The sequence below is a fragment of the Maylandia zebra genome, linkage group LG18 (genome assembly GCF_041146795.1).
Source record: "Maylandia zebra isolate NMK-2024a linkage group LG18, Mzebra_GT3a, whole genome shotgun sequence".
Classification (NCBI taxonomy): Eukaryota; Metazoa; Chordata; class Actinopteri; order Cichliformes; family Cichlidae; genus Maylandia; species Maylandia zebra.
In genome coordinates, this window is record NC_135184.1 from 3,679,959 (window position 1) to 3,694,789 (window position 14,831).

Genomic DNA, 14,831 nt, shown 5'->3' on the forward strand with positions numbered 1-14,831 from the left:
GATGATTCACCGATTTCACAGGCAGCTGACTGAAGCAGCAGGTAACAGCTCTGTGCTGATAACTGTTATAAAAACAGGATTTAGTATCTGCGGCCAACCATTATCTTCCAATTATCCTGTGTTTTATTGCGTAAGACACAGATAGCCACTGAAGAAATGACATCATATCCTGTGTGTCACTGTGATTACGGGAGCTATCGTCCATCCGGGACTGATTGCTATCATGAAACTCAGAAGATTCGTCGCGTGCCCTGAAATCGTACTCGGAGCTCCGTGTGGGCTCTGCGCCGACTCAGTGGCTCTGTCTCTACCTCTTTCATGCTTCACTGTGTACCTGCCGGCGCCCGTGATGCACAGCACAGTCGCAGTGCTTTCGCCTCGAAGGAGCTTCTGCGTTTCCTTAGAAGACCCGGTTACTCCGAGTCCCCGCTCTGTGAAATCCAGGCCAGAAAGAAATGGGTTCAGTTTCATGTTTCATTTCAGCTCTGCTCAAGTCTCACGTCTGCATTTGAAATGAAAGGTGGCTCAGCCGACAGGGACGCGCGGCAGCTTGATCTCTTTCTAGACGCTCCTCCCTTGACCTAATTCTCGCTACCTTGTTTGCATGTTCACTTTCAAGGCTCGCCGAAGGCTAGAAGCAGTCTGAGTTTGTGCTCAGTGCTGCTGTAGTGACTTAAGTCATGCCAGTTCAACTACAAAGCAGTGTGCAATCAAAAGTCTGAAGACGACATATTCAGCTTCTCCTTACGTTAAGTCATGTATACACTGCAGTAGCGGTAAATGCTCATTAATAAACATGGACAAAAACTCCATATGAGCAAAAGTGTCATCGTGCTGCTCTAAATGCTCAGGTTTGTTTTCTTTAGTTTCAAAACCACTAAGCTGGTGTCACGAAAGCACCCAGGTCGTGTTTTGATGCTCAGCTCCAGGCGTGAAAACCCAGACTTCAATAATCAGCTGGTGATGCAACAATGGCGACATCCATCTTTCATGTATAAACGATATTTGACTAGGGCACTTTTGTGGGAAAATCCTCTGCTGATTTATGTCTGCCACTTTTATGTTTCAAATTATATAATGCTTTGTGAGAAAGGGCACACCGTCACATCAGTGCCACAAAACAATGGTGTAAAAGGAAGTTTGAATAAGTACAAAGGTCCCTGTTCTGTTGTCATATGTTGGTCTTTGCAGCAGTGTGTTCTGTTATTAATGTGTATACATACATGTAACCCCCGCTGGCTCGATGCAGCCAAACACTGCTCGACGACTAATCACTGTAGCCAGTCCAAAGACGGGAAATGCCAGATTCAGAAGCGGTTGCCCTTTAGGCTGTAGACTTCCTGAGGGATGTGCATGCCAGGAAAAATCACAGCAGCACGGCTCATAGCCCTGCCCCCTCCGAGTTCTTCTCTCATTAGCTGAAGACTAAGGCTCGCTATCTGTATTGTGGAATATGAAGTAATAGATTCAGATTTCAATTTAATTCAATTCATTTGTATTTATACAGCACCAAATCACAACAACAGTCACCCAAAGATGCTTTATATTGTAAGGAAAACCCTACAATAATACATACAGAGAAAAACACTATGAGCAAGCGCTTTGGCGACAGTGAGAAGGAAAAACTCCCTTTTAACAGGAAGAAACCTCTGGCAGAACCAGGCTCAGGGAGGGGCGGGGCCATCTGCTGCGACCGGTTGGGGTGAGAGAAGGAAGAGAGGCAAAGAGACTGGCTGTGGAAGAGATTAATAACAAGTATGATTCAGTGCAGAGATTTCTGATGTGGATTTTTTCTGCGATACTTGTTTTTTACAGAAGAGTGTTTTGTGTTTTGAATGGAGTTTTCACAGGTAGCAGAGGGTCAGCTTCATCCAATTTCTGGAAACAGGTATGCGTAACAAGAGAAGGAAATTCTTTTGTGGCTTTGATCTCTTGATGGTGGAAATCCTTGTTTTAAATATTTAAAATGTTCACAGCTTTCCTTTAAACTTCACAGGGATTCATGTTTGAAACCAGATTCTCCTCTAAAGAGAGGAAACCTAAAGAAAACATCCAGCTCCAGACGCTGATGATAAATTAACTGTGCGATGATGTATTTCAGCTTGTATTCATTTTTTCTGCATAAAGTCTGAGTTTCTACCTAGTGTGTTTTTTTTCATGTATTCTGATGAAGCTGACATTTGCATCTCTCTGGGCTGCATGTGCAAAGATAAAGAGTGGAGTAGTAAAGTGTCTTTTATGCTTGTGAACAGGATGAAAAGAGTGAATCAAGAGAACCTTACCTTTCAAAATAAAACACACAGTTACATTATCAGTGCTGCAGGTTTTCAGCAATCTTGCATTATTATCATTGGAGCTCATCTCTGTTTCATTTCTTTCCGGCTCAGATGTTTGAAGGTTAAGTGATGAACAGGTTTGCCAAGTGACGGCTTGATGTTTTAGTTAGCAGAGGTGTCAAACAAAAGGCCCGGGGGCCAGAATCAGCCCGGCAAAGACTCCAGTCTGGCCCACTGGGGTGCCATTGGAAAATTTTAAACTTTGGACTTTCACTGGTATTTTCAGATGTTTTACAATCTTTGCTACTGAGAAATATACCCCCACCTCGGCTTTAAAAGGCTGACGGACAGCAAGTGGGTTGGTGGGCGGGGCATTCAACTTTGCATACACAGGACTATAGTATTTTCAGGTGACCTCATTGTCAAGGTTAAAGGTCAAGTTTTCTCTTTTAAACATGATCACCTGAGAAAGGATTTTCAAATTAAAACAGCACGAGATAATCATGTTTAAAAAGTCATCCCTGGGCAGCTGTTATGAAGGGGGAAGTATTTAAAGTAAACCCAAAGCAATTCTGTGTCACGCTGTAAACAAAATTTATTTCTGAAGTAAAGTTTGATCTATTTTTCAGCCCCCTGGTACTTGCTGCGTGGTCATCCATCATCCAGGGTCATTTTAGTTTGAAAAAGCACCGATTTAATCAGATGTGGATTCGTGCAGCTCAGAACAGAAACCACGCTCTAGTCTCTTCCTGTAAAGATTTATGTTTATGGGTCAATAAGCCTTTTTATTACTTCTGTGCTGCCTTGTTTATGCATTTTATGGCATTTACACCAAAATCACAGTGTGGACATAAAACACTCCCAAACCCGATCTGAGTTTGTGCTGTAAAGCATCACAGCTGACTCTGTCTCTATTTAACAGACGCATGGAGCATGTCGCATTCAGACATATCGTCTGTATATTTTTCCCACATAAATGAGCTGAGATTAGTCTGAAATTAGCTGATAATAAAGTCTGCATACCGTCACCTCACCTGTCTTGGGCCTGGAGTGCGTAGCTGATGCTCATCAGCCAGTTTCCTCATTATAATGAAACCGCTCCAAATATGTTAATGATTTGACACAAAGGCCATGCGTTTTCATTCATATGCAAAAGATGAATTGTTGAGCTCAAGTTCAGTTTCAGCTCCGATCTCTTCGCTGTGTGCTGAGAGCAAACAGGGCTGAGCTCACAGTCACTGTTCTCCGTTGTGGTTTTTATTATGCAGACAGAACTTTTCCTGATGCTTTTAGTTTGCACCTCATTTCCTCCTACCTGCTAGGTTTAAGTGCAAGCTCTTTTATTTCTGAAAAAACAAATGACATTTCAAGTGACAACTAGAAAAACAGTTCAGTTTGCAGATAAGTAAATAGACTGTCAACAAGTCCACAGTTTTCAAGCTCAAAGGCAGGAATGGGGCCTATCCTCTGGTGAAACTCTCGATGTGCCGCTCGACTAGGGCTGCTCAATTAATCGAATTTTAATCACGATTACGATCTGGGCTTTCAATGATCATTAAAAATGACTGAGCCGATTATTAGCCCCTCCCTCGTGCTTTACTCTCGTGTGGCAAATCGAGCGCACCTCTCTGCATTTCGAACACGCATCACAACAATTAAGAGGACCCAAGGGAAGCTCGGAAAGCTAAGCAGAAGTTAATTTATTTTTTATATTGCAAACATTTGCACTGTTATCAGTATTTGCACACTATTTTATATTATTTTTTAAAGTCATTATTCAATACATTGTTATTGTTAACCCTTTAAATCCCTGTAGAACCTGAACCGCGTAAGCTAGCGCAATAATTTGTTTTGCATATGAAACCGGAGGAGTTGTACTTACATCTGATGCCATCAGCTTGTCCTCGGTCACGGTTTCCTTCCACATAAAGCTTTGCAAAAATTGCATAAAAAGTGCTTGCAGGAACAAAAACATAATATTCCAGAAACACACTTTGCCGATCCGATCAGCTGTTCGTAACACTTCCCACATTGAAAAAGACGTCAACGTGAACTATCACATGTCCGCCATTTCCTGTCCGAAACCGGAAGTGACGTCATTTTCGCGGAAAATGTAGTTTTTTACTTGTAGGCCTTAAAAGACTATACTGGTGTTTTTATAAGTCATGTTTGACTTTTCTGAATAGTTTCTGGGATGCTTAGAACTCGAATTGCACTGCTGGAAATAGTTTATTTTGATGCACCTGCTGTTTCCTTTGCAAATTTGCATCATAGGATTTTTTTTTTCCTGCAGTATATAAAAATAGCTGTATCTCCAAAATAAAACTATGAAGACACTCAAGATAAATTTCCTGTGGTGGGAAACTATTTTTTGCAACTTTTTTGTATTTAAAGTTTTGAGGGATAAACCTCTTAAATTTCTCCAAGTAGAAATATATGTAAAAAAAAACAAAAACGATTTTCAATTTTTTTGTAGTTTATTGCACTTTTTTGCAATTAATGTAGTTACTATGGACTTAATGCATACATATTATTAAAATATGGGCTATAACAGTTGTATAGCAACTTGAAATGCTCCCACAAATGGCACTACAGCATGTAAAAAAAAAAAAAAAAAACATAAGCTCTGGCGGACTTGATTCTATGGTAGGTCTTAAAGGGTTAAATAAATATCGTCAAATAATCGAGATCTCAATTTCAGTGAAAATAATCGTGATTATCATTTTTGCCATAATCGAGCAGCCCTGCGCTCGACGATAACAGCCCAAAGTGTGCGCGTGAGATAAATCAAAGGAAACAATCTGAGCTGTGTGGTGGATCAGAGCCCACTGAAAACACAATCTTGGCTTTTGCCTAGCTGCCCACAACAAAAATCTGAAGGAGATCCGGTGTGCTGTGCAGAGGCACAAGTAGAAGGCGAGGGAACAGGTCACAGAGGGAGCTAAAAATAGCAGCAGAACACAAGATACTCCAGAGGTGCACGAGAGTCAAGATTTTAGTCGGCCTCAAAGCACATTCGTCATTAAACAGAGGACTTCTTCTGAAGCCTGACGCAGTCAGACAGGGTCGATAGTTCAGCTACACTCTCGGCTGAATCCAGGAAAACACAAATAAGAAGGATTGTCGTCACTGTAATCTGAGGTTTACCTCAATACAGGCATTTCACCAATAAAGGCATTTCCAGCAAGAACCTCAAACTTTAAAATACAATTACGTTTTATTTATTATTAATTATAATGAATAATTAATAAAACGTTCACTCTGTGGTTGTGAGACGTGAGAATCTTTCATCTGACAGTAAAAAGTGATCTTGCTTCTCGTGAATCATGAGGCACTGTCTGATAGACCTCTAAATTGCTGTCATTTATAAGCTCCAGGTAGCTCTGATTGGACTCACATTTGCATGTAATGACGGTCAGAGGAGCCCTGACATGAAACACAGAAGAAGAGGCATCCGCTAATGAAGGTGTTTGTTTGAGAACCTTCATTTAGAGACTGAAAACGAACGTTTAATGATCTCTCTGAGCACGATGGATGTCGCGCGTTAATGTGTTGAATGAAGCGAGATGAGGTGAGACGTTGGATCGGTCAGAATTGGTGAGAAATGTTAGAATTTGACTACGTCTCCATCATCATTAATGGCTGCCAGCTCCACAGGTTTCAAACACTTCAAAGGGTAATTTGTAATATGTGGCTACTTAATAATGATGGGTAGCTAATGTCAATGGGCCTGAGAAAATGACTCTGATCCTCATGTGTGACCTTCATCGCTTTTACCTTTGGAGCCAACATGTCGTCTACGTCAGGATGGGCTGTACAGCTGAGAAAGAGTCAAAGTGGAGGCTGAGGTCATCGATAGAGAAAAAACACCAAAGGAGGACATGTGAGGAAGAGGTTAATTTCCTTTTTCCTACGAGCGATCCTTGATCCTTGTTACAATGACACTCAACAGCTTGTCACTGTAAGCTGCTGCAGTTTTACCCTTGAAGGAGGGAACTTAACTGTAGCCTTGAGTTTGTAACAATTTTTAAACCTCTGGGGACAATTTAATTTGTACCTTGATGCAAGGATACTGTTACGACCCCCTCTGCTAGGCGATAGGAGGGGAGAAACATACACAAGCCCTCTCATGAAATCAGAGTAAATAAGGGGTTTTATTACGAACATTGAACTGAAAACCGACAGGGCTGTTCAACAGACCACCGGGAAAACAATTAATACACAAAGAAAAGAACAGGCAAGAGTAAAAGCTAAGGGTTAACTAAAGTGGGCCAGCAGACACAAGACTGTAATAAAACTAAGGTCAGCTGTATATCAGAGTTTACAAACAGAGTTCAAATATTAGGCAGACGAGGAGGACACAGCATGTTCACGTCAGCGCAGCAGTTGCCCACCAATTTGCACTGAAGTAAAAGAGACCATACATTCTTTGGCCAGTGTAGTCCACCTGCAATGCGCTCAAACACTGTGAAATAAGAGTCTACCTCAGTTTCTCTAAATGCTGGGACTAATGTGATGTGCCTACTTACATCAAAGCTGTCTTCTGGCTTCTTCTGGGATGGTAACTGCGGGGCTGACCGAGGTGTAGGAGGACTGGCAGATACAGCGGCTTCCCTCTCTATCTCCAGAGCCCTAACCTTTAAGTGCATGGCATCCACCTCCAACTGCTGCTTTTTTAACTCCACCTCCTTTATGCGCAGTGTTAACTGCAGCTCTTCCGCAGAAGGGCCAGTTTGAGAAGGGAGATTTTTCAGTGGGGCAGGAATACCAGCAACAGCTCCCAGCTCAACTCCCTCTGCAGGACCTGGCTCACCAAACAACCCCCTTTCATGCAGTTTAATACACAGGAGTTCTTTAAGCTCCTTTTTCTTTGCATTCAATGGCACAGTCACATCAAAGAAATTGGCAATAAGAATGAGGTCATCCTTTTTACATCTGTCCAGCTTTTCTTCAGTTGGGCCTAAAGCGAAATCCTCCAATTTAAATTCCATACTAACACACACCCTCCCACACAAGAAAAAACTGCCAACCAGAAAAGTAGAGCTAACCAAGAACACAGGTAACCCACCTGCGACAACGGCAACGAACAAAGAACAAAGAACGAGTCAACCCGACGGAAAAAAAAAGGATGGACGAGCCCCCAATGCAGAGGGGGTCGTAACTATACAAAAATGGCCCTCTTATAAAAAAAAAGGTGCACAGTCTGCAGAGCAGTGTTTTTGTTATTCACACAGACACTGAAAGTGTGTCTTTAAAACACTTTTCTAGCCTCACTGAAGCTTTATGTGTCTCATATCTAAACAGTGGATCCTAAAACTAATGTGTTTGAACTGAAACCCAGAACTAACTTGCTGTGAAGTGATGTTCTGCCAGTGATACAGAGTGTATGTCAGATTGTAATAAATGTGTCCCACATAACTTAAACCAGCGGTCCCCACCCCTCGGGCCACAGACCATGAGTCGTTTGGCACCGGGCCGCGAGAGTTGAGGCTCGGGTGTGAAATTTATGGTTTTCAGGGTTTTTATCATTTTTATCATTAACTCCGTTTCCCTGGGTCTTTCCCGTGTGTTGTGAATAAATCTTCTTTTTTTGGCACCGATACTGATTTTGATTTTTGGTACTGATTTTATTTTGTTGTATTTATCCACGACACCTTAAAGGCCGGTCCGTGAAAATATTGTTGGACATAAACTGCTCCGTGGTGCAAAAAAGTTTGGGGCTTACACGGTAAAACCTGAACATCTAAGAGTCAAATTTATATTTTACCTAAAATTTTAGAGACATTTAAAATTTAGACAAAACTGTGCCGACAAGTATTTTAACACCTTTGGTACATATGTGAAACCTTTTCTGGACCTTTGAGGTCGGACATTTAGTCCTTTATAGTTTGTTTTTCATGTTTGTGCATTTACACAGCCTGCGTGAAACTCTGTGTTTTACTCCAGTGTCAGCTCTGGTATGGGCTAATAGCCTTTAAATGAATAAGTAAATGATTCATCAGTTGTATCTTTTTGGATCTGCATGCTGGTGACCTCATGAAAGTATAATCAAAATAACTGCAGAGTAAATCCGGATGTACTGACCTCGGTGTTTCTACATTTGTAGATTTGGCCGTTTTCACAGTCAGACTGAAACGTCTGTAAGCAGAAATGATCTCACCCGAAAACCTTTGGGGGGGAAAGCCTGTAATGATTCTAGTAGACTTGATTTGCAGAGGATGAAAAGGGTTGCTTTAAAAAGAGAGTTATGGCAGCTTTTGACCTTGGATATATTTTAGTTAAAGGAAGGCAGAGTGAGACGGGAAGCGATGAAGTGGTAAATTAAAACCCGAGGAGACCCTTGTAAAGAAAGAGCCTTGCGCTGTTCAATTACCTTTTTATAATAGTGCATATTAATGTCTTGCAGGGTTGTCTGGGGTGAGGGTTTAATGGAGTTTAACTTTGTTTCTGGAAAGTTTTGAAGGTTATAATAATAACAGGTGGAAATAAATGGTTGCGCATTTGCTCCGCTTGTATCCAAACCTTTGTTTTCTGTCCTTCATTTCACGATTTGCCATTTTGATTCTGTTTTCACGTCCCGCACATGAGTTACAGCTTTGTTATAATGCGTGCTTGTTTTAAGAGCTTTGTCACCACTAACCCGAGTGCAAAGTGAACCTGCTGCAGGGGTGAATGGAAGATGCATGACTTGCTCTGAAGTGTCGGTCTGATAGCCGATGTTGCATTTTGGTCTTCCCTTTTCTTCCTTTTCCTTAACTTTCTTTTGTGTATGTACTGAATGTAACTGTGTGTCTGTTCTTCTTTTTCATTTGTAACTTGAATGAAACCAAAAGGGGGACAAGCAGGTTCATTCTATGTGCATGTGCTTTCCCTCTAGACTCTGGCTGCCCTAACGAGAAATTCGATAAATCTGCTTCCAAACCATCTCGCACAAGCTTTGCATGTCCACTCTGGTCCTGAGGAAATTAACAAGCGAATAGAGAGCGCCATCGACTTACGGAGTGGCGATAAGTTGAGAAGAGAGCATATCAAGCCTTTCTCACTGATGTTTAAAGACTCCAGCCTGGAAGAGAAGGTAGCTGGGGTTTTAGACAGATAACTGTTTTTTTCTTTCTCTCTCCCTCCTCATATCTTTTCCTAAATGACGACTTTCAGAAGCAAAACAATAACCAGCAATTTTTTATTGTCCCATCATGAGTAAGCTAAAGGCACATGAGGTACTACTGTGGGATTGCAGGAACAAAAAGACTGACATTTTGTATTTTACTGTCAATCTGAGTCAATTTAAGATTCCACAACTTTTAATGACTTAACAAAAAAAGTTGTGTTTTTTGGGGGGAGGGGATACGATGCACTGCAAAATAGATTTAATGTTCAAGGATTTTCTTTTAGCTAAAGACTTACTCATCTTTGTAGCAAATGGACTCTGAAGTGTGCCACCACAATAATTAATACAGCAGAACGTAGAATGCAGAAGGTTAAGCCAGACATTGGCGTCGACCTGGATTTTCTCTGAAAAGCTCTGAAATGAAGCAAAACAATGAGCAAAACAAGAAAACTGACGCCACAGAATATCTATCAGACATCTAACCAACATCTAACCCTCCTTCCTGTAGCACACAGGTAGTGTTTGGGATTTAGGCTTCATCACTCTAGAGTAAAAGTAGGAGAAGCAACTTTCTTGCTTACCTCCTTCCTTACATTGGATTCTTTCTCCTCCACTGCCTGTTTGCAATTAGTTAGCTAGTCAACCGCTTTTGATTGTAAGATTGCACAATTCACCTGCCTCCAGACTGACTGTAAATGATCACCCTTTAACTCATAAATGCAGACAGATGTACACATGTAAGTCTGCATCTCCTTGCAACAGGGAACACAACTTAACTAGTTGCCAACTGTTCCGCTTATACACCTTGGTTGTCGAGGCCCGGGGCCATTTTGCAGTTAAACTGCTGTCCTGTGGCAACTATGTTGCTATTTATGGAGGAATTTATGAACTTAACTGAACTCGCTTCATCTTATTGTAAGTTTATTGAAAGTTTTGAAGTTAGAATAGAATAGAATAATCGTTTAATTGTCCCACTAGGGGAAATTTGGTTGTAACAGCAGTTGCTTTGAAAGCAGCAACTGATTGCAGTGAAAGTTGTTGCAGACCTCGTTTTATCTTCAAAGCAGCCACTGCAAGTTTGTTGCACATGGTCACAGTCGTTTTGATTGTGTCATGGTCCCCAAACACTGTTTTGCCTCGTGTGGCTGTAGCATTAGCAAATGTGTTGCATATAGAGCTGGGTGTCTGATAAGTATATATCCTGCAGGAGCATATGCTGGGATGGTGGAAGGCTTCAAACAGCAGGCCGTGTTGCAAGGTAGCAGCAGAAGTGACATGTCAACATTTTCAGCTTAAAGCTGTGAGTGTATGTTTGGCTCGTAAATGACTTTATAATCAGTCAATAATTAATACATTTGAGTTAGTATATTATTATCCATAATTCCATTATGCAATTTAAATGAAAGAAAGTGAAATTAAATTCTTCTAATTAAATGTATTTTAGGATTCTTCTCAGGTTTATATGTTCAAACAAAACAGGTTAAAAATATACAACAATTAATTATTATTCTGTTGGCACACTTCACACTCCGTAATAACAACACAATCAGCTTCATCTCTAACATTACAGACTAACTCTGCATGGCATTAATATCTTCTGTGAGTTAATGTAACTATTATTCTCACGCATCAAACACGTGTAACTGTGACTCATGTTTGACGTGCTTCAAATCTGATGAAGGATGTGAGATTTTTTTTCTTCGCCAAGCTTCGAAGCTGGATGAAACATGATGTTTGCCAACACCTGGAGTCCAGTTTCCACCTTCAGTTTACTCATGACCAAACGTCCATGCCGTGGACCCCTTTTACAGTCCTGTGGAAAAAGTTGACAACATATTTAACTCTATTTTTTTTTCTTTCTTTTTTTTTACAGGAGCACACTGCATTCACTAAAGGAAAACAGCATGACAGGAAAAAATATGTTTTTTCTCAAAATCCTGACTTCCATATCCCATAACTGCAGCTGAACGTGTCATAATGATGAGATGTTTGAAATATTTATTTCTGTTAAATGTACTATATGTAATACTAGAGTGTCTACATTAGGATTTATTATTATAAAATTTTATTTATTGTTACTTTTTTAATCATCTGTGGTATGTCGTTTAATGTAGTTATTGTGTTAGAAACTACACAAAAGATTATTTACAATTCTATATAAGCAGTAGTGTCAATAGTCAAATGACCTTTGATGAATTAATCTGCATCATACCTTACTATTTAGCAGTTTGTGATTTTATTAATCTGAAAACAAATTTAAAGATATTTAAAAAGTGGTTTTGTGTTTTATTTCGTCTTTAAAAGAAACAAACTCAAATACAAACATCTAAACGGGGTTAAACACAGCTGCCAGTTTTCATTGCCGTTATCATGAGATATGGAAGTTGGAAAGTGTGTCTGTGTTTTCCCGCCTTTTCTTTAGTGAATGCAGTGAACTTCTGAAGCTTTTGGTCCCTTTTTACCCTATTTTTTGTTACATTACTGAGCTCACTTTGACCTTTAAGTTGACTTTCGTTTTGCCTCTCCCTCTTCACATTTGTGTTTCCCCTTGAATCTTACGTTAAAAACTTTTTCCAAGAATCTATTATTATTATTATTATTATTATTATTATTATTATTATTATTTTGTTGCCCTCTTAACCTCTTTAGTAAATGTGCAGTGATTTGCTGTTGGCCTCCCTCATCTTTTTTTGCCAAAGTTGTGACAAAACGTGAAGCATCCTCTTGCTAATTTCCCAGCACCCTTTGAGAAAGAGACAGAGCGAGGACGGGGCAGCGGGGGTTACAGGGTGGGAAGTTTTCAGTGAAACAATTCAGGGCAGTTTGGTCAGACTGGTGACTCAGGTCAAGTTATGTTCGTGTAACTCGGCAGAAGCCACAGGATCAGAAAATTAAAACGTGTTAACGTGTAGACTTTAAATATTTTTAAATTAAATATTTAGAAACAGTAAAGTATTTAGAAGCAATAATAAATATAGCTATCTGATGAGACAGTGAATACTACTGTTATGATTGTGCACTTAGTAAGCTAATTAGCATGAGTACGCTAGCATGGTGCTAGGCTAGTGCTAGCTTAGTGCTAGCTTGGTGCGCTCCAAAATTCAAAAACATCTTCCAAGTGTTATGAGTAATGGTTATGATTAAAACAGTCAACTAGTGTTTTAATATCTCCCTTTGTGTACTTGTTAAACAGGCTAGCGTATCTCTTTCTGTTTTTAGTGTAGCAGCCAAGCTAGTCTTCTTATTTAAGAGAACAGGTCGTTTTATCAAACATTAAGAAAATTCTTGAACCTTTGGCCAGGTGCAAATAGTCTGAAGGTTTCCTCACAGGTCTGGATTACTTACATTGATTGCTAGCATAACTATACCAGGTTTCAGAATATAAAAATTAGAAAGTAGGTCTATATGTAAAATACAGAGAAAAAAGTAGGAGAAAGTCAAAAAGGTTGAGGCTTTTAGAAATCCTTATTAGAGTTTTTTATTTGGTTGAGTTGTTAGCATTGATACTTTAGGACTAAAAAGACATTTGAAAGAAAAAGCTAATTAATTTGATATTATTCCTACTGAGTTTTAGCTTTGCAGTCTGCTTATTTTGACACGGCGTGCATCGTTTTCGTCTCTGACTCTGCTAAAAGCTAGCATTGTGCTTGTGAGCTTCGCACCTTCCCCAGGACCCCACAGCTAACCCACCAGCTCCTGTCTCTCTCTAACGCTTGTGTTTGAACCGTGGCATGCATCTGTGGCAGTGTACTGGCGTGTTTCAGTTGCATTTTGATGTCTTCTCTGTTTGTCTGAAAACTTGTTTCTCGTCTTCCCCTCACCTGCTCCTCCTCCTCCGTCTTCTTTCTCTTTGTCTTCTCTTCATTGTGCAGTATTCACAGATGAGGGACGAGGTTTTCAAATCCAACCTGGTGTGCGCCTTCATTGTGCTCGTCTTCATCACAACCATCCAAAGCCTGCTACCCTCTGCCAGGTAAGAGAGCAGATATTCAATAAAATGATCATTTCAAAATGCGCAATCTCTTAATTCTGCATGTGTAGCAGCTTTTGCACCTTCAGTGTAAAATAGGAACTTCCCTGACCCTCTTGGTTGCGTCTAAGACACTGGGGACTGATTTTTATGTGGGTGTAGCACCAAAATCCAATGGATACACTGTTTATGTTTGCTCCTGAGCTCCACAGTCATGGACAGGGCGCATATGGATTATTTAGTGAGGCGCAAATGCAAAACAGTAGATTAGAGATTACAGGTTTTACAGTTCTACTACTGCTTATGCTTACTGTCGCCATCTTGAATTGACTTTCCGAGTTAAAAGTCCTACCTGGGGGGCTGTTCCAGATGGAAATCCTGGGGAACTTGGAAATTCTGACATTAATCTGTACCGCACCAAAATCATATCAGAGAGGAAATGCTAGCTGTCCAGTATGTTCCATGGTGCTTGTTTATGTGTAAAAACATGGGTCATGTTGAGGCTGGAGGCTATTCTAAAGGTCATAGGGTGAGAGGCAGGGTACACCCTGAACAGCTCACTGGTCTATCACATAACAAAACCCTGACCTATGTAGCCTTAGTATATGGGTTAGCATTCTCTGCTGCACACAGCTGTAGATGCTCATGTCATCTGTGAGAGGTTAAGGACTTGGGTTGAGTGAACAGATTTAGGTTGTATTTTAAATGTAAAGGTTGAGGTTTTCTTTTTTTCATCATGTCAGAGGTTTAGAGGGTGGGGGGGAGTGGGTTAGGTGAAGGAAAGAAGAGAAAGGAGGCAGAAACAGCTGCGTTATAAGCGTATCTTGCCTTGTGTTGTCTCTGTGACTCTGACTGTGAAGGAAATCTTGTGTGACCAGGTCAGCTCGAGCAGAATCACAAGCTTTTAATGAATCTCAGCCGAGGAGAACAGAGTAAGGTAATGCCAACTGACAATCTGAAAGCCGCTTTGATACCTGCCTGCATCTATAGAACAACAGCACACAAGCTTCACTAAATACAAGAATTCTGCAGGTTTGTGTTGTCCTCAGACTCTCTCAGGAAATATTCCCCTGCAATGGTGCTGCTTTCAGGTCCTTATATAAATCATCATTAACTCACGTGAATGAAAACCAAACAAAGAACCAGAGTCATAGCTGAATATCTGGTTAGTGTCCAGATCTCAGTGTAAGTTTAAGCATTATAAAAACTCCTACCTTAAAAAAGAATTGGTCGCACCGGACAAAAAAGCAGCGGCCATTTTTATTCGGTTAGCGTTGGCCTGTGTTGTGTTATTCTGTAAGAGCACCACATACGTTTTCAGTAATTTGCCCGTTTTAGTTCAGTGGTGTGCCTTGTTTTCCAAAACTACACCTACTCTGTGCTAATAGCGAGCCTTCAGTGTTCAGATGTTCGTTCAGTAGATGACCATATGGAGCTATAATTGATAAAAACAAAACCGAATACACCAAAGCCAGAG

At 40.5% G+C, this 14,831-nt stretch overlaps 1 protein-coding gene across 2 annotated transcripts in view; it reads left to right on the plus strand.

Annotated features, from left to right (window-relative positions):
• Nucleotides 1-14,831, plus strand: part of adcy8 (adenylate cyclase 8 (brain)) — a 123,148-nt gene that overhangs the window by 73,276 nt on the left and 35,041 nt on the right. Inside the window, exons 8-9 of one of the 2 annotated variants that reach the window (XM_004569457.3) lie at nucleotides 9,154-9,351; nucleotides 13,257-13,357. In XM_004569457.3, the coding sequence (XP_004569514.1) occupies nucleotides 9,154-9,351; nucleotides 13,257-13,357 (299 nt within the window). The remainder of the gene's footprint in view (nucleotides 1-9,153; nucleotides 9,352-13,256; nucleotides 13,358-14,831) is intronic. The other variant, XM_004569459.3, reaches the window with a different exon arrangement.